The sequence below is a fragment of the Vigna unguiculata genome, chromosome 10 (genome assembly GCF_037176805.1).
Source record: "Vigna unguiculata cultivar grain cowpea cultivar isolate G323 ecotype 2 chromosome 10, ASM3717680v1, whole genome shotgun sequence".
Lineage (NCBI taxonomy): Eukaryota > Viridiplantae > Streptophyta > Magnoliopsida > Fabales > Fabaceae > Vigna > Vigna unguiculata.
The window spans coordinates 13,279,627-13,300,945 of NC_140801.1; the positions used below are offsets into that span (position 1 = coordinate 13,279,627).

Below are 21,319 nucleotides of genomic sequence, written 5' to 3' on the forward strand. Positions count from 1 at the left end.
CAACAACTCTACAATTCAGTTGTCCAAAAAATTCAGTTTTCCATGGACGATGCAAGCATTTTGGAGTAAGATTTCATTTCTCAAGGACTTGGTAAATGATGGAACTGTGAAGCTGAGGTTTTGTAGCTCTGAAGAACAAATTGTTGACATAATGATAAAGTCTCTCAAATTGGAGCAATTTATGAAATTTTGTAGGATGCTTGGAGTAATTAACGCAATTGAAGTTTAAGCTCAATGTCAAATCATATGCATTAGCTTAAGGGAGGGATTGATAATCAATTAGTTTTTATTTCCTGTGTATACGAGCCATGAAATGTGGCCTTTCTGTTTTACTTCATTACGTGTAAAAGGTTATAAATGCTATCTGTTACTGCTCATATTTTATAACAAGACTTATCGATTCCTCTTCGATTCATGTTTACCTTTCATTTCTTACATTTCTTAACCATATAAAGATAATGTAAAATAAAGTAATATGAAATAACAAAAGTTGTTTATACAGACAATAAACCACATCATTGGAGAAAAGTTTGAGTTAACATTTACCTTCCCTTTTTCACCTCATCTTCTCGAGAACTTTCTCTTACAACCTTAGATGATATTTTTTAAGTGATTTTTCAAAACTAATTAAAAAATGTTATCTTATGTTATAAGAAAAAGGTGTCAAGATTTAGTAGTCAAAATATCATTATTCTATTTTCTTTTTCATTTATCCATCTCAATAGGAAATTGTGAATCCTCTCCCTTTACATAACCCCTTTGTTAACATATAAAAAGAAAGAATATGAGAGAAAGACTTAGAAACACAGTTTGCTTCTAAATATAAATTTGTAACAGCCACAGATGAAGATGCTCCTAAAAGCTATGTACATATATTTTCAGCATCAACACAAGATTTTTAAAGTAATTCTACATTACTGTTTTGACATCAGCAATATCTCAGCAGAATTTTAAGCCAAAAAGCTGGTTGATGCATCAGTCCAAGTTCAAACATGCATTACCAATTCACAATGTCATCCCCCAGAAACTTATTTTTCTCAAAATGAAAATGAACTTTGAGTTTTCTTCTCAGTCTTTCTTTTGGTCCTTGTTTTGTTCATTGATGAATAAAGAAAACAATAGCACAAGAATACCTCCAAGAACTGAAACTCTTTTCCAATCAGCACCTGAAGATGAGGCAACAGAATCAACTATTCCAAAAGTCAGCAGGCCAATAAAGAAGAGATAAACATTTTTCAAGGTTTGGTTTTCACTGTTTTCTATTTTCACATCTTTGATCTTTTCCACCTCTTCCTTGGGTTTTTCTTTATCAGCAAGTTCCTTCTGTCCAAGGTTCTTAAAGAATAGTCCTTCGTTTCGGTCCTTCTGCATTTGGTCCTCGAACTCCTCTATTTTCTTTTCACTCTCCTCAATCTCTAGTTTGTTAAGTTCAGTAGATTCCTCGAATGCTAGCATTTCGCTCTCTATGTTTGCTGTTATCTGTTCATCACAAATCAATGTAAAAGGGTCATTCAGATTGAATTATGCAGTATTTTTGAGGTCTGTTGTTCTGTTTAAGGTTTTAATTTTGTGATTACATTATTAATTGATATTTTCCTTTGTAAGGATTTCATTGTAAAAACTACTTATTCCTCACTGATTTAATTAAATTTGTATATTTTTAATTAAGATTTTATCAAATTTTATTTATTTATTAGATATTTAAAAGTCTTAAATTTTTTAATTGATTTTATCCCATCAATATTTTATATACAATTATTAAAAAATATTAGATTTCGTAATTACTTTAAAATAATATTAATAAAACTATTCATTTAAAAAGTTAATTTCGTCATTATATAACCTGTTCATCTTATTTTTATATATTATTTTTAACATTAAGATGATCATAACTAAAAATATTAAAGATTTATGATACGAAGACTAAAATTAACTAAAATAATATATAAAAAAACACTGAAAATAAATTATATTCAAGTAAAGAAACTAAAAAAAAAAGTAACATTATATAACTATAAAAACTAAATAAACAATATTATTTTAGAACATTCATTTCAAAACTGAAACTTCATGAAACTTAAATTTAATCTGAAAATTGAATCTAACGATGAGTAAGAAGAAGAACATTGAATTAAAGGTTAAGAAGTTGAAGAACACATACTCTGGCACCAGCTTCATCCAACTCTTTGAGAGCATCTTCTCCGATCTTGTCAAACTCAGCTTTGGCCTCTTCCCCAAACTGCGACAAATACGCAGACCTCTCCTCCAGAAAATCGGTGAGGCGAACCTTCTCCGTCTGAAGCATGGCGATTCGTGCCAGAAGCTCTTGGCTCTTAGCATCTCCTTCCGCCGAGGAACCCTCGGAATCGGACTCCTGCGACTTGCAAACGCACCAAACGGAACCTCTCACGGTGTGGGGCGGCGCGTTGTGGAACGCGTGCAAGGAAGCGTGAACAATGGGCTTGAGGGCAATCATTTTCTCATGCCTATTTGAGTGAGTTTATTTGTTTTCAAATGGAGATGTTTGCGTTATCTTTTGAGGGAATACTAAACAGATAAGGATTGTGTTAGTAGCTGGGAATAGGCGTATGCTTCTTGTGTGTACTTTTTTTTCGGTTTTGTTTTTCGTTGTTCGGTGAAGGTTTGGATAAGGGATGAGTGTTTTTGTTTCATAGGGTGACTTTTATTTTATTTATTCTTTGGTTTTAATTATTTTAAATTTCTTTCTTAAATTCATTTTCATAAAATCTCACCAAAATGTATTTAATATATTTGTAAATACTTTTAGATATTTTAATTTTAGTTCTTTGTTCAAAAGTGTAGGTTAATCGAGTATTTGCTCTATAATTTTTTTTAACTATTATTTTATTTTATTTTGTAATTTTGTTTATATATCGGTTAAAAAATATAAATTATGGCTAATATGAAAATAATACTGTAATTAATATAAGATATTGAGTGAGGTTTAGTATTTTAATTGAATACATGTTGAATATCGAGGTCATATGTTTTTTTTATGGTTTCTAATATTATCACTTACAATGATAAAAAAAATTATCTTTTTCCATTATAATTTAGGGGAATGTCTTTGTTATTCAACTTAAACAAAAAAAAAAAAGAAAAATTACTTAACGTATTATATTAACCACAATATTTATAGGTTTAATTACTCGAACACTTTGAGAGTAGTGTGCCAAATTGATATTCACTTTTTAAAAAAATATCAATTTGGTCCCTAAATGAGGTAATGTGAAATCAAGCCTATCTCGTTAGATTCTCAGAGGCGACGTTAAGATTGTGGTTATGTGACAATGGAAAATGGATACGTGTCAATTGATAACGAATATGTGTAAAAAAAAATTGTACAGTTACGTGTACAAGATCTCATTTTATGGTGTGAAGATTGACCTTTTGTCCTAAAAAGTGGTTTGGTTCTATGTCTTCTTCTCCTTCGAAGTTTCTTATTCAACCCTGAAGAGGTGGTGGTTGATCAATTGCGGAATGTCTCACAATTAAGGTTGTGCATGTTCTGCATGGGGTACACAAAAGCACAACGTCTTCTCCCATGGTGGTTCATATAGGAGCGTCGGTGGAACACCAATTTGCTGTTGTAGGAAGGTTGTAGTGTTGAGAGTGACTAAAATAGTTAAGAATGGTGGAAAACAATTTTGGGGTTACCCTAACTACAAGGTATGATTTATGGTTTTAATTTTAATTGAACCTATAATTTTTTCCTTTTCGTAAACAGTGTTCTATTAACAACATTCTTCTTTTTGTTGGTTTCTATAAACAACAAAGTGGTGGCAATGAAGAATTTAAAGGGTGCAATTATTTCAAGTGGTTTAATGAAGATAATGGGGATGAAAGGGATGCTACCATTAGAGACAATGGAGAAAGATCTACAATCTGAAAAAGTCCCTTATGATCTTTGAAAAATGGGTTAAATTTTTAATAAGGATTATATGTTTTCTAGGTTTGATTAATGTAATATTGGTTTGTAAGTTGTTCAAAATTCCATGAAATGTTGTAAACATGGTTCGTGTAGTCATTTGGAAGCTATGTATTGGGTGTTTATTTTTGTAATGGATTTTTATTAAATGAATGACAAGTCTTGTATGTTCTTGTTAAGTAAATTTATTGAATGAATGAAGAGTTTGAGTAATTTACATAGAAGCATATATGCTAAGCAAAATAAGGTGCATAATAAGGACATGAAGTAAAATATGGGCTAAATCATATATGTTAAATTATGTTGCAAATACACATGAAATTAATCCCAAATGCCTCTGAATACATAATATTGTTCTTCAAAACACTTAAGGTGCTAAGCAAAGTAGATAACATTGTTGTTCAAAACACATAACGTGCTAAGCAAAATCAATTGCTAAGCATTTCAATACATAACATTGTTCTTCCAAATTATATGGCTTCCAAACAAAACAAAATATTAATTCAACTTCCAAATACATAGACAATTACAAAATGAAGTGAAATAAAGTCTTCATGGCTTCCAAATTGGGACCTTCCTATATGGAAATTTCTCTCTATAGATGGCTCTTGTAGTTGGCTGACTTTGGTGGGATGCATAAATCTGAGTTGCTTGTGTTGGCAGACTTGGTTAATGTGGTTTAGGTGGAAAAATTTGTTGACCTACTTTAGTCTCACTTGCCTAACTTGGCTAAATTGGCGGACTTGCAGTGATCTTAGTTGCCTGAGTTAGCTGTGTATGCTGACTTGATTGAAGTGGTTCAGATGGTTGGGTTGGATGAATTCCTTTAGGATGTTCAGCTGTTGTGGTGCCTTGCTGTGTAGTTTGTGAAGTTGGTTGTTGTTCTATTTGAGGAGCTTATGGGCAACTATTATTTTTTGTCCTAGTTGCATGCATATCCCACATCTTTTACGTGTTCCAATTTGCCTTAGTTGTGTGTCGTCCTTCTTCAACTCCTATGACTCTAGTCTTCATTTCCTTTTTGGTCTTCCAGGCAAGACCCTTTTAGTAGGAGGATAACGTCACTAGTAGAAGTCATTTCCCATAGATGAGGATTGTTGACAGGGTATATTATTAACGAATATGTCTCTTTATAGGTTGACTTCAGAAACCAGTGTGGGAGGAATTCTTCACCATTCAGATTTAAAAATTTGATTGTAGTGAGTGCTTAACAACATGGAATTGCTAATATGGTCCATTTCCTATAGCCACATTCTAGTTTATCTATGTTAACCACAAATTTCTCCCCAATCATGAAACTATGGCTGACCTATCGTCAGACCAACTGTTAATGAAGTAAAATTTGTTGACATAAATAGCCTGAATGTTTTGATACTTGAAGATTTGATGAAGCTTTGATGAAGGTACATGAAGCCATTACCTTGGAACAAGTTGGAACCATGCTTACATTGATGAAGATTTGATGTTTCACGTATTGATCAAGCCTTGTGTGCGTGCTCTCTATCTGGATTAATCATAGGGAAAACAAGCTTGAAGATTATAATTCATGTTGTAGACCATTTTGCCTTAATTATATGTATAGGGTCTTTGTTGTGTCTTTTAATATGTTGAAATATTTTTCAACAGATTTAATGGTGTCTTTTAATCTGTTGAATGGATTTTTAACATATTAAAAGGTTAGCTGCAATAGTTTTAATTGACACATATTCAACTAGTTGATTTATTTTGTAATTAACTATTTTCACTTAAATTAAGTGAAATCGACCGATTGATTTGAAAATCAACCTGTTGAATTTCATAATAGTTTGACTATAAGAGTTATATTTTTTGAAAGAGAACCGCCACATTTTACACGTAAAATGTGATAGTTTACGTTACTTTCCCAATATTCCCTTACCTTGTGTTTGGATGAAGCATTTCAACAATTCTAAGAAATTGAAATGCATTGCATTTGAAATTCTTGCAATTGAATTCCTTTAATTTTCTAAATAATTTGTTTAGATAGAGTAATTAGAATACCTTATATTTCAATTTCTTGTTTAGATAAAATAATTGAATTTCTCATATGAGATAAAATTTCATTTTAATAATATTTATTTTAATATATAATTTTTTAAATTAAATTTAACAAATATAATTGTCAACTTAAAATATTTAAATTCGATTAAATTTCGATCGAGCTGACTCGACAAAATTCAGCCAAATTTTGGCGGGCATAAACTTAGTCCAATTTGGCCAAATTTAGGTCGGAGCCAACTCAGTCAAATTCAACCAAATTTCAGTCGTGCTGACTCGACCAAATTTTTCCAAATTTCGATCATGGTCGGTCGACCCTGTTTGGATCGTTGGGTCGGTCAGAACCATTTGGGTCATCATGCCGGTCGAGCCCATTAAGGTCGTTGACCCATCCAGAATTACCTAGGTCGTCGCCCCCCAGCCCGTTTGGGTCATTGGGCACGCCTGACCCGTTTGGGTTGTCAGGTTTATTTGGGTCATCTGGCCCAACTGGCCTGTATGTGTCGTAGAGCCCGTTTTGGTAGTCGAGTTTGCCCGACCTGCCTTTATTGTTGTCTCGCTCAGCCCGTCTTTGTTGTCGAGCTTGCCCGTTTTGTCTAGATTATCGGGCCGACTCGGCCCGTCTATGCCATCGGGCTAGCCTGACCTATCTAGGTCATTTGGGTTGTCTTAGTGAAATTGATACCTCGAATCTTGAACAATGAGGAATTCAACAAATTGCAGAATTTCAATTTCCTTCCTTTTTGAGTGAATTTCAAATTCTACTATTTTAGTGATTTAAAATACTTAAAATTTCTCAATTTCAATTTCCTTATAATTTCCTCATCCAAACAAGTCATCTTATTTAAAAGAAATTCAAATTCTACAAATAAATGAATTGCTCTCTTAAATTACCTCATCCTATAACTTCATTTCCCCCAACGTTTCATCCCTCACTTTTTCTAGCTCACATTTCGAATTCCCAGCTTTTCATCCTTCACTTTTTCATCTCGATGCTCCAGTGAATCACATTTGGATCTCTCGCATACCAAGCTCTAGTTGAATGATAAGTTTACGAAAAGAAATTGATTTACCTTGTGTTTGGATAGAGCATTTCAACAATGCTTAGAAATTGAAATGATCTGTTTTTGAATTGCTTGTAATTAAATTCCATTCATTTTTTAAATACCTTGTGTTAGTGTATAGCCGGGTACATCCCGACCCAATAAGGGGAAAATGGTCGGGATCATCCCGGCCCAGGTACGAGCACCCTCACACTCTGGCCCAACTGCGAGGGCTTGGATCTAACGCGACGCTGACAGCCCAATAAGTGTGATGGCCGGGTACTTCCCGGCCTTCTTGGCCGAGTACATCCCTGCCCAAGGGAGTGGCAGATGGAACATGTTATTATGATGCAGAGGTACAGAGGAGCAGCGCGCAATCTCAGCCAAAAAGGAAGGAGTTGATATTTGGCGAAGTACAGACGGGCAAACCCCAAAAAGGAAGGAGTTGATATTTGAGAAGTACAGACGGCCAAACTGCAAAAAGGAAGGAGTTGATCTTTGACAAAAGTACAGACAGACAAATCTTAGAATGGAAAGAGCTGATCTTTAACAAAGACACAGAAGAACAATCTCAACCAATAAGGAAAGAACCGATGCGTGTAACCTCAGTCGGAAAGGGAAAGAATCGATCCTCGAATACAAACGACCCACAAATAGTAGTAACTGGTCCATTAAGAAATTAGTATAAATTAAGGCCTAGTGAACAGGTAAAGGTACGCTTTTCTCACTAACCAATTACACCTCATATCAATCAGTTTCTGACTTGATCGTCAGAGTGCCTGCAGGTACCCCCACCCCCGTAGTGCAAACGGTAGGGAGATCCAGGAGGAGTCCAAGGAGGAACAGGAGGAGGTTCGACACAGAGGGTTCTTGAGATCGTCTGGTTCCGTACTGAAATAGTATCGATCAGGTACAATTGGCGCCAACTGTGGGGCCAGACAATTCTCAAGCAGGATGGTGTCGACAAGAGTAGTAGTCGATCAAAATACAGTAGTAGCGGAGATGCAACGAGAGATGAACCGCTAGTTGGAGGAATTGAGACGCAAGAACGAGGAAGAATTAAACGCCCTAAGAGAGGAGAACCAGCGGATGCGAGCGCAAATTGAGCAGAATCCCCCATAAAGGGAGGAATCACGTAGCAATGAAGAGGGAGGGGACGGTACCGGGCGAGATGAGTCCCGAGTACAGACCACCACCAACCAAACAGAAGCGAGGCCCAGAGCAGCCAGACGCCACCCCTTCGTGGACGGGATCATGGAAGTGGAACTTCCCGCGCGTTGGAAGGGGTTGACTATGAGCCAGTACGATGGCACTACTGATCCGTAGGAGCACGTAGACGTCTTCACCACCTAGGCAGGATTGTATACTTCGGATGACGCAATCCTCTGTCGTGTTTTCCCAACATCCCTAAAAGGACCTGCACTCAATTGGTTCACACGATTACCACCCAACTCTATCGATTGTTTCGATACGTTAGCCACCCGTTTTGGCATACAGTTCGCCATCAGTAAGCCACACCATCTTACTTCTTTGGCATTGGTGAATATACGACAGGAAAAAGGAGAGTCTCTATGGGAATTTATGGAACGATTTGGGAAGATATCCTTGATTATCTCTAATTTGAATCCTGAGGTTGCCATGCACCACCTCATAACAGCACTAAAGCCTGGCCCTTTTGTTGACAGTCTATGCAAGAAGCCCGTGAACAATCTGGATGAGCTTTGGACCAGGGCCACCAAATTCATGCAGATGGAGGAACTGAAAGAATTTCGCAATACAACTCGATCAGACGCCTAGGAGAAGAGGCACCATGATAGAGAGCGAATGTTAGCACCCCGATCCGGCCACAGGTTCAAAGACTCTAGGCACCTGAAATACAGCAGGTACACGCCCCTTGTGTCCAACAGAGCCAGAATTCTAGAGGAAGCATTGAACACCGATCTAATAATAGCCCCTCGAAGGGTTCCGACTCCCCCGAACGCCAATACCACCAAGCATTGTTGGTATCATCGAAATTATGGGCACACAACGGAAGATTGTTTTACCTTGAAAGACAAAATCGAGGAATTGATACAAGCAGGACACCTAAGAAGATTTGTAAAACGGGAAGGCGGGGGATTCTCTTTTAGGGGAGAACGAGAAAAACGCTACGGGGAACAACCACGAAGGACATCAGGATACCGAGAAAGGGAAGGAGAAGGCACCCGAAGAAGGGCCGAACCCAAAAAAGATGATAAGCAGGATACGAGAGAAAGACCGCTGAGAGGAGTAATCAATTATATTTTAGGAGGCTTTGCAGAAGGTGGAGCCACTACGTCCACAAGAAAGAAGTACGTACGAGCAATTCAGAGCATCAATGTCGTAACAGTATGTCCCAGGTGGCACATGCCACCCATCACGTTCTGAGACGATGATTCCCAAGCGATCGACCCCCAACATGACGACCCAATGGTGATATCAGTAGAGATCGAGGACTTCGCAATAAGGAAAACCCTGGTGGACTCGGGTAGTTCAGTGGACATCCTATACTGGGGCACTTTCAGAAAGCTGAGAATTCCAGAAGGGAAAATCCAACAGTACTCAGAGCTGATCGTGGGCTTTTCAGGAGAGCGAGTGAATACGAAAGGCTACGTTGACTTGTTCACCAAATTCGGGACATGAAGCGTAACGCGAATGGTAAAAATTCGATACCTTATTGTTGATGCTCACACCTCTTATAATATTTTGCTAGGGAGACCCTCGTTGAATACGCTTGGTGCAGTAGTCTCCACATATCACTTGGCCATGAAGTTTCCGTCAGCTTCAGGGGACATAATCACTGTGCACGTAGATCAGCTGACTGCTCGCAGATGCTATGTGGACAGTTTGAGAGAAAGACAGTTTGAGAAGGTCTTGGAGGAAGCGGAAATAGACTTGGATCCTCGGGTCAGCAGCGAGGAGAGGGTGGAACCAATTGAAAGTACGGAAGAATTCCATTTTGATGAGCATTGGTACACCCATGTCAGCAAGACACTTGTAAAGACCCCTGAGATGTGGGAATTATTACAAAGGAACGTTGATTTGTTCGTCTGGAGCGCGACCAACATGCCAGGCATTGACCCGAGAGTAGCCAGTCACAAACTGTCTATTTTTCGGGAAGCTCGGCCTGTTGCTCAGAAGAGAAGAAAGATGGGGGGAGAAAAAAGGGAGGCAGCCAAAGCGGAAGTACAGAAGCTAATTTCGGTAGGCTTCATCAAGGAGGCCACCTACACGACCTGGCTAGCCAACGTAGTGTTGGTAAAAAAGGCGAATGGCAAATGGCGGATGTGTACAGACTACACCGACCTTAACAAGGCGTGCCCTAAAGACATGTACCCTCTCCCAAGTATCGACAGATTGGTAGACGGTGCAGCTGGACACAAGGTGCTTAGTTTTTTGGATGCATACTCTGGGTACAATCAGATCCCAATGTATCCTCCTGATAAAGAAAAACAGTGTTCATCACGGAGGAAGCTAACTTCTACTATGAAGTCATGCCTTTTGGCCTAAAAAATGCTGGAGCCACATACCAGCGGCTGATGGACAAGGTGTTTCATCATCTCATCGGAAAGTGTATGGATGTCTACGTCGACGACATGGTAGTCATGTCAGATTCACTCGAACAACACGTCAAAGATTTGGACGAGGTCTTGGCAGCCGTACGGAAGTATGACATGAGACTGAATCCATAAAAGTGTGTTTTCGGGGTTGCAGGCGGGAAATTCCTGGGTTTCATGTTAACCCACAGGGGAATAGAGGCCAACCCCGACAAGTGTCAAGCAGTTGTTAACATGAGAAGTCCAGCCAACATCAAGGAGATACAAAGATTGGTGGGGAGGCTAACTGCGTTATCACGTTTTATGCCTAAATTAGGAGAAAGAATCCAGCCGATGCTTAGGCTCATGAAGAAAGCACAAAAATTCGTATGGGATGAGGCTTGCGAGCAATCTTTTCAAACATTGAAGGAGTATTTGTCTTCTCCCCCAGTACTACAGAAGCCTAGCAAGGGAAAACCCCTGTTAGTATATCTAGCCATCTCTACCAATGTTGTTAGCACGACCATTGTACAAGATCAGGCGGGGGACCAGCGACCCATATACTTTATCAGCAAAGCCCTACATGATGCAGAATTGCGGTACCAGACAGTGGAAAAGGTAATTCTAGCACTCGTGATAACAACCAGACGATTGCGACCATACTTTCAAGGGAACTAGGTAATAGTCAAATTTGACTACCCAATACACAAAGTATTGAGGCGACCCGACCTCGCTGACCGAATGGTTGGGTGGTCCGTAGAACTATCTGAGTATCATCTTCGATGTGAAGCCCGAGGGTCGATTAAGGGACAATGCCTGGTAGATTTTGTCAACGAATTAACAGGAGATCTTGACGTACGCGAGGAAGGCTGGATCCTGTCGGTGGATGGCTCCTCCAACACGAAAGGCGGGGGTGCTGGAATTGTTTTGCAAGGGCCGAATGATTTGGTACTCGAGCAAGCCTCGCGCTTTGGCTTTAAACCCTCTAACAATCAGGCAGAATATGAGGCATTAATAGCGGGGTTGACCCTCGCAGCAGACATGGAAGCAGATACGGTGACATGCCGAATTGATTCTCAGCTGATAGTAGGACACTTGGATGACACTTTCCAGGTAAAGGACTCCCTCCTATTACGATATTTTCACGTTGTGCAGGGCATGTTGAACATATTCATAACAACAAACGTAAAGCATGTTGATAGATACCAGAATTCCATAGCCGACTTGCTCTCGAAGTTGGTGACTGCCAAAATAAAGGGGCAACATCATATAGTGATCCATGCCACACTCGACCGTCCTACTGTAACCTTGACAGAATGCAATACTACTGAGACAGTCGCACAAGAGGATGAAGAGTGGATGGCTCCTATTATACAGTTCATTCAACATGGTGACACAGGCGGAATTGATGACCCTATCATGCGTAGAAAAGCTTCTCGATTCACTTTGGTTGGTGAAGAATTGTACAAACGAGGCTTCTCCAACCCTCTGTTAAAATGCATCACAAACCGCCAAACCCAGTATATTATGGAGGAGTTGCACACGGGGATTTGTGGCTTACATTCAGGATCTCGAACCATGGCAGCTCAGGTGTTACGAGCAGGATACTATTGGCCGACTGTAAAAGAAGACTGCGAGAAGTACGTAAGGAAATGCGCCCAATGCCAACAACACGATAACATGATACATCTCAAGTCAGAAGAGTTGCATGGTATTACCTCCCTTTGGCCTTTTGCCAAGTGGGGCATGGATATCCTAGGGCCCTTCAACCCAGGGAAAGGTCAGGTAAAGTTCCTGTTGGTGGCTATAGACTTCTTCACCAATTGGATTGAGGCGGAGCCACTGGCCCTGATCACGGCCCAGCAGGTACAAAAGTTTGTGTGGAAGAATATAGTGTGCAGGTTCGGCATACCAAGCATCGTCATAACAAATAATGGTAGACAGTTCATCGACAAGGGGCTAGCCGAGTTCTATAAGGGACTCCATATCCAACATATTACCAGCTCGGTCGAGCACCTACAAACAAATGGGCAAGCCGAAGCAGCAAACAAGGTCATACTGCGAGAGCTTAAGAAGAGGCTGGGAGATACCAAAGGAAGGTGGGCTGACGAGTTATTAGAGGTCCTATGGACATATCGTTGCACCCCGCAGTCAACAACACAGGAGACACCCTACTTCTTAGCCTATGGAGTAGACGCAATGATCCCGGTCGAGATTGGGGAGCCCTCTTTACGAAGGCATTTGTTCAACACACGTTTTAATAAAGAAAGTATGCTAACAAGCCTAGACCTGGTTCAAGAGCTCTGAGATCAGGTGCGCATTCGGGAAGAGGCAACCAAACTAAGGGCCCAGCGCCGCTATAATACTAAAGTCAAACCCCGGTCTTTTCACCAGGGAGATCTAGTATGGCGTATGGCAAGTGCTGCCCGGAAGCATAAAGGGAAGTTCTTGCCCAACTAGGAAGGACCATTCCGAATCAACAAAGTTGTGGGAAACGGCGCATACAGGTTGGAGCACCTATCTGGTGCCCCTGTCCCGGCCACCTAGAACGCCTCACATCTCAAGTTTTATTACAGTTAGTTTGTCAAACGTTTATTTTTCAGACTCTTTTGTGATTTGATTGCGCAATAAATGATGTACTCTTTCCTACATTGATCTTTTTAACCTAAAGAGGGTTTTTGGTCAAGAAGGATTTAACGAGGCATCATAGCCATAAATAAAGCATGATCATTTCATTATTATCCTATGATTACCTTGTCTATTGTCAAAACACGCATATATTCCGATCAAGCACAACAATCAGTTAATATTTCGCACTCTCTCATGGGAAAGGAAGCTTCATCGAACTAGATGATCCTCCCATATCTATACCAATGGGAAAGGAAGCTTCATCGTCCTAGATGATCCTCCCATACAAGCAAAAACTTAAGGTAATACATAACCATACAAAAACTTAAGGATTAGACGACATAAAGGAAAACACCATCCTGGCCAGAAGTGGCTGAGTACATCCTGGCCAGGAGCGGTCGAGTACATCCCGGCCAGAGGTGGCCTACCACATCATGGCCAGAAGTGGCCGGGTACACCTTGTGCCCACCTTCACCTGCAAATAAAAATGGCTAGCAACATGCAAAGAGGCACAAGCAGATGCAAACACAAAAATCTAAAGAAGAAAGTTCAAAGCATGGAATCAAAACATACAATGTGTGTTAATACATGTCCAAAAGGTAATAAACCAAAGCTCGACAAACAATTTATAAAACCAGAAAATACAAAGCAACAGGTCAATCCTCAGGAGAAGCAGCAGGTTTCTATTGCCTAGCAACAGGGATGTCCTCCACAGCCATGACGGAGCCTTCGTACACATCCTCATCAATATTAAAGCGCTCATCTCCCACGTCAAAGTTAAAATAATGAGAAGCCTGGCGCAGGGCCTTGTGGAAACCCTCCTCATGTTGGGACATCACGTACCCCTCCAACTGGTAAATTTGGCCAGCTTTCTCAACGCTCTCCCTCTTCTCGGTTGCCAGCTCCTCCTTTAGACGCTCCAAGGCCACCTAAGAATCCTCATCCTTTTTCTCAAAATCCCTACAACGCGCTTTCAAGACATTACGCTCCGCTAGCAGTTGTGATAGCTCATTTTTCACACTTCCCAACTGAAGCGAAACCTCTTGCTTCCTATTATTGGCCTCAGCCAATTCCCTCTGCAGACTCTCTATCTCAGCAGTCAGTTTGCTTGTTTCTGGCAGTTGGCTTAGCATTGTATTTAGATGGCGACCCATCACCATTGCTCTGGCATGAAATTCATTTAGTGCATACAGCACAGTCTCAGGACGCATGGCTGGCACAATCTCAGCTTCCTCCGACGATAGGGAAACCTCTATGCCTTGGTTAATTTTGAGTTGTGCATCAAACATTGCAGCCAAAGAGTCGGCCACACTATCAGCAGAGGAAGTGCCTCGAGACTTCTTGGGGGAAGATGACCGGGGAGTAATCGGCCTTGCGGTACGATCCCTACGCTTGCTTTTCTTCTTCTCCACAGCAGAAGGCATCAGGTCGCTCTTTTGGGAAGACATTTCCGCGGGAGCACGGCAAGTACTCTCACCCCCTCAGTTCCAGAAACACTTCTTTACCAAAGAGACCAGCAACAGCCATGATATCTGCAAAAAGAAATAAGCGTTAGTCCAAACATACCAGAGGCATATCTATGGGTAGTCAGAAGAACATACATACCGAAAAGATCATCGCGTGGATGAGAGGAACTAAACACACCAATAATTTTCTTGGAGGAGAGTTTCTTGGGCAATTGGTCCAAATAAGACAGCACATACAGGTCCTCCTAGGTAAGGGATGTTCTCGGCCAAACTCGATATGGGGTGGGATGTTTGGTCCAGTAGAACGAGAATTTGGGCTCGCCATTTTCAAAATAAAGATATCCAGCCCCAGCGAACTGGATGACTACCTTAAATAAACCAGTCTTAAACCTTTTAAAAGATTGCGTATAAGACGCAAGTAGACATTGGTGGCTTTGACCCACTAAAGAAAACCAATTAACCAGCTCCCCTGGACGTGTACAATAGTACTGCAAGAAAACTTGCGGGGAGGGTCTCAAATGAAACACTCGACAGATCAGTCGGAACGCCTGAAAGGACGCCCAACTGTTAGGATGCAGCTGATTGGGTGGTACATTTAGCACCCTTAGCACTCCCATTGTAAAGTCATCAAAAGGGAGACAAACATGCAAATCAGAGACTAAGGTAGAGTACATGTAGAAAAAATCATGCGAATGACCTTCTCGACCATGACATACACTATCCCCACTCCTGGCTCGCTCTACACTAACAATGCGATCGTCTACTATATCAGCTAGACTGTCATACTTCTTACGAAAATCAACTATAGTGGCAGATTTACTAAACCTAGACAGAGGGAGTTTCACTCGGGGATTTACCCATTCGTACCCCAGGTGACACAAGGCCGAGAACTCCTCGGCACCTACAGAGTCCTCATCGTCGCTCTGAACACTATCACTGCACGGGGAGTCAGACACGGTCCTCTCCTCCTCTGAGTCACTATGCCTACTAGAAAGATAATAAGCAGAGGAGGATGACATACCTGGGGTGGTGCAGACAGGAAACACTCGGCTGGAGGTGGCTCACTTCCTAAATGGATCCTTTGCCTCAAAACATCAAGACCCCACCTCTATTTATAGTGGACCACTTTCACAAGAGTAACCCCCTCATCACCATGAGACCTTGCTCCATCCAACGGTTGTTGGCACATCTCCTTTAACTCCCCACCTACACCATCTCATTATTATGACAAGACAGCCTCGAACGGCGAGCCAAGTTAATACTTTCTCTTTCCCCATAATTAAAGCAAGTCTCATAAACACAAGTGGTTGGGGATGCCTCGGCACCATTTCCAAGAACAACACATCATAGCCTCTTGTGAACTTTGTTCACTACGAGCCTAGGGGGTTGGTGTTAGTGTATGGCCGGGTACATCTCGGCCCAGTAAGGGGAAAATGGTCGGGATCATCCCGGCCCAGGTACGAGCACCCTCACACTTTGGCCCCACCGCGAGGGCTTGGATCCAGCACGACGCTGACAGCCCAATAAGTGTGATGGCCGGGTACTTCCCGGCTCTCTTGGCCGAGTACATCCCGGCCCAAGGGAGTGGCAGATGGAACATGTGATTATGACGCAGAGATACAGAGGAGCAGCGTACAATCTTAGCCAAAAAGGAAGGAGTTGATATTTGGCGAAGTACAGACGGGCAAACCCCAAAAAGGAAGGAGTTGATATTTGAGAAGTACAGACGGCTAAACCTCAAAAAGGAAGGAGTTGATCTTTGACAAAAGTATAGACGGACAAATCTTAGAATGGAAAGAGCTGATCTTTAACAAAGATACAGAAGAACAATCTCAGCCAATAAGGAAAGAACCGATGCGTGCAACCCCATTCGGAAAGGGAAAGAATCGATCCTCGAATACAAACGTCCCGCAAATAGTAGTAACAGGTCCATTAAGAAATTAGTATAAATTAAGGCCTAGTGAACAGGTAAAGGTACGCTTTTCTCACTAACCAATTACACCTCATATCAATCAGTTTCTGACTTGATCGTCGGAGTGCCTACAGGTATCCCCACCCCCGTAGTGCAAACGGCAGGGAGATCCAGGAGGAGTCCAGGGAGGAACAGGAGGAGGTTCGACACAGAGGGTCCTTGAGATCGTCTGGTTCTGCACCGAAATAGTATCGATTAGGTACACCTTGTTTGGATAAGGAAATTAAAATACCTTACATTTCAATTTCTTGTTTGGAAAAAAAAATTTGAATTTATTGTGAGATAAAATTTAATTTTAACAATATTTATTTTACGCTTAATTATGTTTTGAATTCATGATAAATTTGGAAACATGCTCGACAACCCAGATGGGTCGGGCAGACTAGGATTGGCCCGAGGACCCGGACAGGCCCGACGACTTGGACACGTCTGATGACCCAAACAAACCTGACGACCTAGACGGGCCCGAGACGCGAACGGGCCCGACAACTAGTACGGGCCCTTTCAAACCGTCGGGTCCGTTCGGAAAGTCTGGCCTATACGAATCATCGGGCCCGTCTGGATCGTCGGACCGTCTGGGTCATCGTGCTTGTCCGGGTCATCGTTCTAGTTCGGGTCATCGAGCCCGTCCGGGTCTACAGGCCTGTTTGGGTCGTTAGACATGTCCAAGTCGTCGAGCCCATCCGAGTTGTCCGACTCGTCCGGGTCCTCGGGCCGATCCTAGTCGTCTAAGCTTTCTGGGTCTTAGGGCCCGTGTGGGTGTACGTGTCCAATGATTTGGAAGGGCCCGTTTGGGTCGTCGGGCTTGTCTAGGTCGTTGGGCTCGTCTGGGTTGTTTAGCTCGTCTAGGTCGTCAGACTCGTCCGGATCATCAGGCTCGTCTGGATCGTCGGGCCTGTTTGGGTCATCAGACCTGTTTGGATCATCGGGCCCGTCTAGGTCGTGGGGCACGTTCGGGTCGTCGGGTCTGTCTGGGTCGTCGGGCACGTCCAGGTCGTCATGCCCGTCCAGATCGTCTAGAATGTGAGGTTGAGTGAGAATAATTTCAAATTCCACCTATTTTGAGGGTATTTGAATTTCAACTAATTTAGCTAATTGAAATCCTTCAAAAAAATGCTTGCATTTGAAATGCTTTTTAATTCTCTATCCAAACAAAGCATTTCATTACAAAGAAATCTAAATTTTTCAAAAAAATGAATTGCTTCATTAAAATACTCTATCCAAACACACTCTTACCTTGTGTTTGGATGGAGCATTTCAACAATGCTTAGAAATTGAAATGCTTTGCATTTGAATTGCCTTGAATTAAATTCCATTCATTTTTTAAATAATTTGTTTGGATAAGAAAATTAAAATACCTTACATTTCAATTTCTTGTTTGGAAAAAAAATTTGAATTTATTATGAGATAAAATTTAATTTTAACAATATTTATTTTAGGCTTAATTATGTTTTGAGTTCATGATAAATTTGGAAACCCGACGATCAAGAAGGGACCGACGACACGGACAGGTCCGACAACCCGAACGGGCCCAACGACCTAGACGGGCCGACGACCTGGATGGGTTCGACGACTCGGACAGGCCTTCCAAACCGTCGGGTCTGTCTGGGTCGTCGAGCTCGCCTGGATAGTTTGACCCGTCCGAGTCGTCGGGTCCATCTGTGTCATTGGGACCATCCATGTCGTCGGGTCTGTCTGGATCGTCGGGCTTGACAGTTTGGACGAGTCCATCCAGGTTGTCGTGCTCGTCCAGGTCGTTGGACCCGTCCAGGTCGTCTTGTAGTCCGTGTCGTAGGGCCCATCTGGGTCGTCAGGCTCATCTGGGTCGTCGGGCCCATCTGGATCATCGGGCCCGTTCGGGTCATCGGACCCGTCTGGATTGTCGGGCTCGTTAGATCATTGATCTTGTCTGGATAGTCTGCCTTGTTTGAGTTGTCGGACCCGTTCTGGTCGTAAGGCCCGTTTGGGTCGACGGGCTCGTCCGGGTCGACGGACAAGTTCGTCTAGATCATCGAGCCCATTCAGGTCGTCTAACCCGTCTGGGTCGTCGGGCCCGTCTAGATTGTTGAGCCCATTCGGGTTGTCGGACCCGTCTGAATTGTCGGCCTCGTTTGTGTCATCGAACCTACCAAAGAGTCTAGAATGTGAGGTTGAGTGAGAAGAATTTCAAATTCCACCTATTTTTAGGGTATTTGAATTTCTACTAATTTTGGCTAATTTAAATTCCTCAAAAAAATGTTTGCGTTTGAAATGCTTTTTAATTTCTATATCCAAACAAAGCATTTCATTACAAAGCAATCTAAATTCTCCAAAAAAATGAATTACTTCATTAAAATACTTTATCTAAACACACTCTTAGGGTTTTATCTTAAAGAATTTTGATGTTTCTAAAGTGATAAAGCTTAACATAATTTCTTTTACATTTTGATTCGTAGTGAATTCATCCGCGAGCATTTGCATTGAAATCGTCTCAATTGGGCAAAGGTACGAACTGACTGTTTCAACCTTTCTTCGTTTCTCTTGTTAAGTGTTATTGAACTCGTCTTAGTGGCAAAGGTACGAACCTACTATTTTGACCTTTCTTCGTTTCTCGTGTTAGGGTTAGACATTGGGTTAGAGATTATGGGAAAAGGATAAGAAATTGAAGTCCAAAATTTGAAATGTAACTCATTTTTTCATTTTCCTTAGAAACTAAAATCTGGAAGCGTTGAAAATATATCACTAGAAGTCGACTTCCGAAAGTCAAAATATATTACCGGAAGTCGACTTCCGAAAGTCAAAAATCATTACCGGAAGTCAATTTTCAAAAATAAAAAAACATTACGGAAATCGACTTCCGTAAGTAAAAAACTTAAGTGATTTTAAATATTTTTAATTCTTTTTAAAATTTATATTTTCTAACTTATTTTATTTTATTTTTTAAAATACATATTAAAAATTGTAAAACATATAAATTTAAAAAAAGTTACTTTAAAAAATGAAAATAAATAATAAAAATACTAAATAAAAACTTGAAAAATAAAATTAAAAATAATTTAAATTAAAATAATAAAACTTTAAATTTAAAAAATGAAAATATATATATATATATATATATATATATATATATATATATTTTCATTCTTTTTAAATTTAAAGTTTTATTATTTTAAAATGAATTTAAATATTAAATAAAATTAAATGAAGTAGAATAAATTTTTTATTTTTTTGTTTTTTTTATTTAAAATTTAATGTTATCTTAGTTTTACTTATTTTTATATTTATATTTATTTTTCAGTATATTAAATAAAAATAAAATTATATATATAGATATTAATATTTTTAAAAAATATATATATTAAGAAATATGAAAACATAAAAAATAAATAAAATAATAAACTAAAAAAATTATTAAAAGTTAAAAAATATAAATTTTTAAAAAGAATTAAAAGTATTCAAAATAAATTTCTTTTTCGACTTACGGAAGTCAACTTCCGGAGAATATTTTTTGACTTCCGGAAGTCGACTTTCGAAAATATTTTTTGACTTTCGGAAGTTGACTTCCGAGAATATTTTTTGACTTCAGAAAATTGACTTCCGGTGATAATTTTTTACTTCTGGAAGTCGACTTTCGGTGATATATTTTGACTTCCGAAAGTCGACATAATTTTGGGGGTGTGGTGTCTGCGGGTTTCCTTAAATGGTCAAAGGGTTTTTTGGGAATTTAAAGAAAGTTTGGAGGTGTAGAAGAAATTTTGGAGGTGCAAGAAGAAAGACCCATTTATGTTTAGACTTGTAGTTGGGCTTTTGGGGTTATTGAGGTTTACATCTTGCAAACCTACACCTCCAAAGAGGTCTACTACACCTCCAAAAATTTCAAAATTCCAATAGTATCTTTCTGAACTTTTCACTATTTAACGGCAAAAAAGTTAAACAGATATAGATTGTGCACCGGTATTTGAAATCTGGTTAAGTGATTAAACGGAATTCAAATTTCGTTTTCTTTGTGTACCGACATTCGGAGTCCGATTTAATTTTCTATCGGCATTTGAAGCTCGGTTAGGAAATTTAAAATCAGCTTCTTCTTTTTAACCGACATTGGTAGTCCGCTGATGATTTAATTTTTTGTATATTTTTATAAATTTGTTTGTAAGATTTAATTTCTATTATTTTATAATTTATGTATTAATTATTTAATTTTAGATTATTAAATAAAATTTTATTATTTTAAATTTTGTAGTTATTTTTACTTTGTTAATTTTTAATTAATAATGATAAAATTTTATTTAAAATATTTTACTTTATAATATGTAGATTAATTATATTTAATTATTTTCGAATAATTTTGACTTATTTATTATTTGTTAGCTTTTTAATATATTTATTTATTTATATAATTTTATTTATAAGATTTAATTTCAATTTTTTTATATTGTATATTAATTATTTAATTTTAGATTCTATATTAAATAAAACTATATTCCGACAATGGAAATCCGGTACGTTAACTATTTTTTTATTTAAAATTAATATTTGTATACCGGCCTTCTAATTTCACTAGTTTACTTCTTTTATTTATTTTACATATAAAATTTAATTTCAGATTAGTATTCTTAAGTTACTATTTAATTGTTTAAGGATATATTTTATTAATATTTCTTTTTTTTTATTCATTTTATTACTTTATTTTTAATTTAATTTTTCATATATTC

General features: G+C 39.4%; 2 protein-coding genes across 2 annotated transcripts; one reads left to right on the plus strand and one right to left on the minus strand.

The window, feature by feature from the left end:
• Positions 1 to 785: 785 nt before the first annotated feature.
• LOC114166333 (uncharacterized) lies at positions 786 to 2,642 on the minus strand. Its single transcript, XM_028051045.2, has 2 exons — positions 2,162 to 2,642; positions 786 to 1,479 (listed from the first exon to the last, which is right to left on the minus strand). Exons 1-2 carry the CDS (start codon positions 2,474 to 2,476, stop codon positions 1,069 to 1,071), a joined length of 726 nt encoding a protein of 241 aa, XP_027906846.1. The 5' UTR covers positions 2,477 to 2,642; the 3' UTR covers positions 786 to 1,068.
• Positions 2,643 to 11,303: 8,661 nt separating this feature from the next.
• Positions 11,304 to 12,869, plus strand: LOC114165269 (uncharacterized). The gene has a single exon (XM_028049927.1). It carries the CDS (start codon positions 11,304 to 11,306, stop codon positions 12,867 to 12,869), a length of 1,566 nt encoding a protein of 521 aa, XP_027905728.1.
• The last annotated feature ends 8,450 nt before the right edge of the window (positions 12,870 to 21,319 follow it).

What these genes read in the sequence shown, in the direction of transcription:
- LOC114166333 (XM_028051045.2), bottom strand. Translation starts at nt 2,476, where the DNA reads ATGATTGCCCTCAAGCCCATTGTTCACGCTTCCTTGCACGCGTTCCAC. An exon ending in TGGATGAAGCTGGTGCCAGA is followed by an intron (nt 1,480 to 2,161) that starts GTATGTGTTCTT and finishes TGTGATGAACAG; the next exon opens with ATAACAGCAAACATAGAGAG.
- LOC114165269 (XM_028049927.1), top strand. Translation starts at nt 11,304, where the DNA reads ATGGTTGGGTGGTCCGTAGAACTATCTGAGTATCATCTTCGATGTGAA.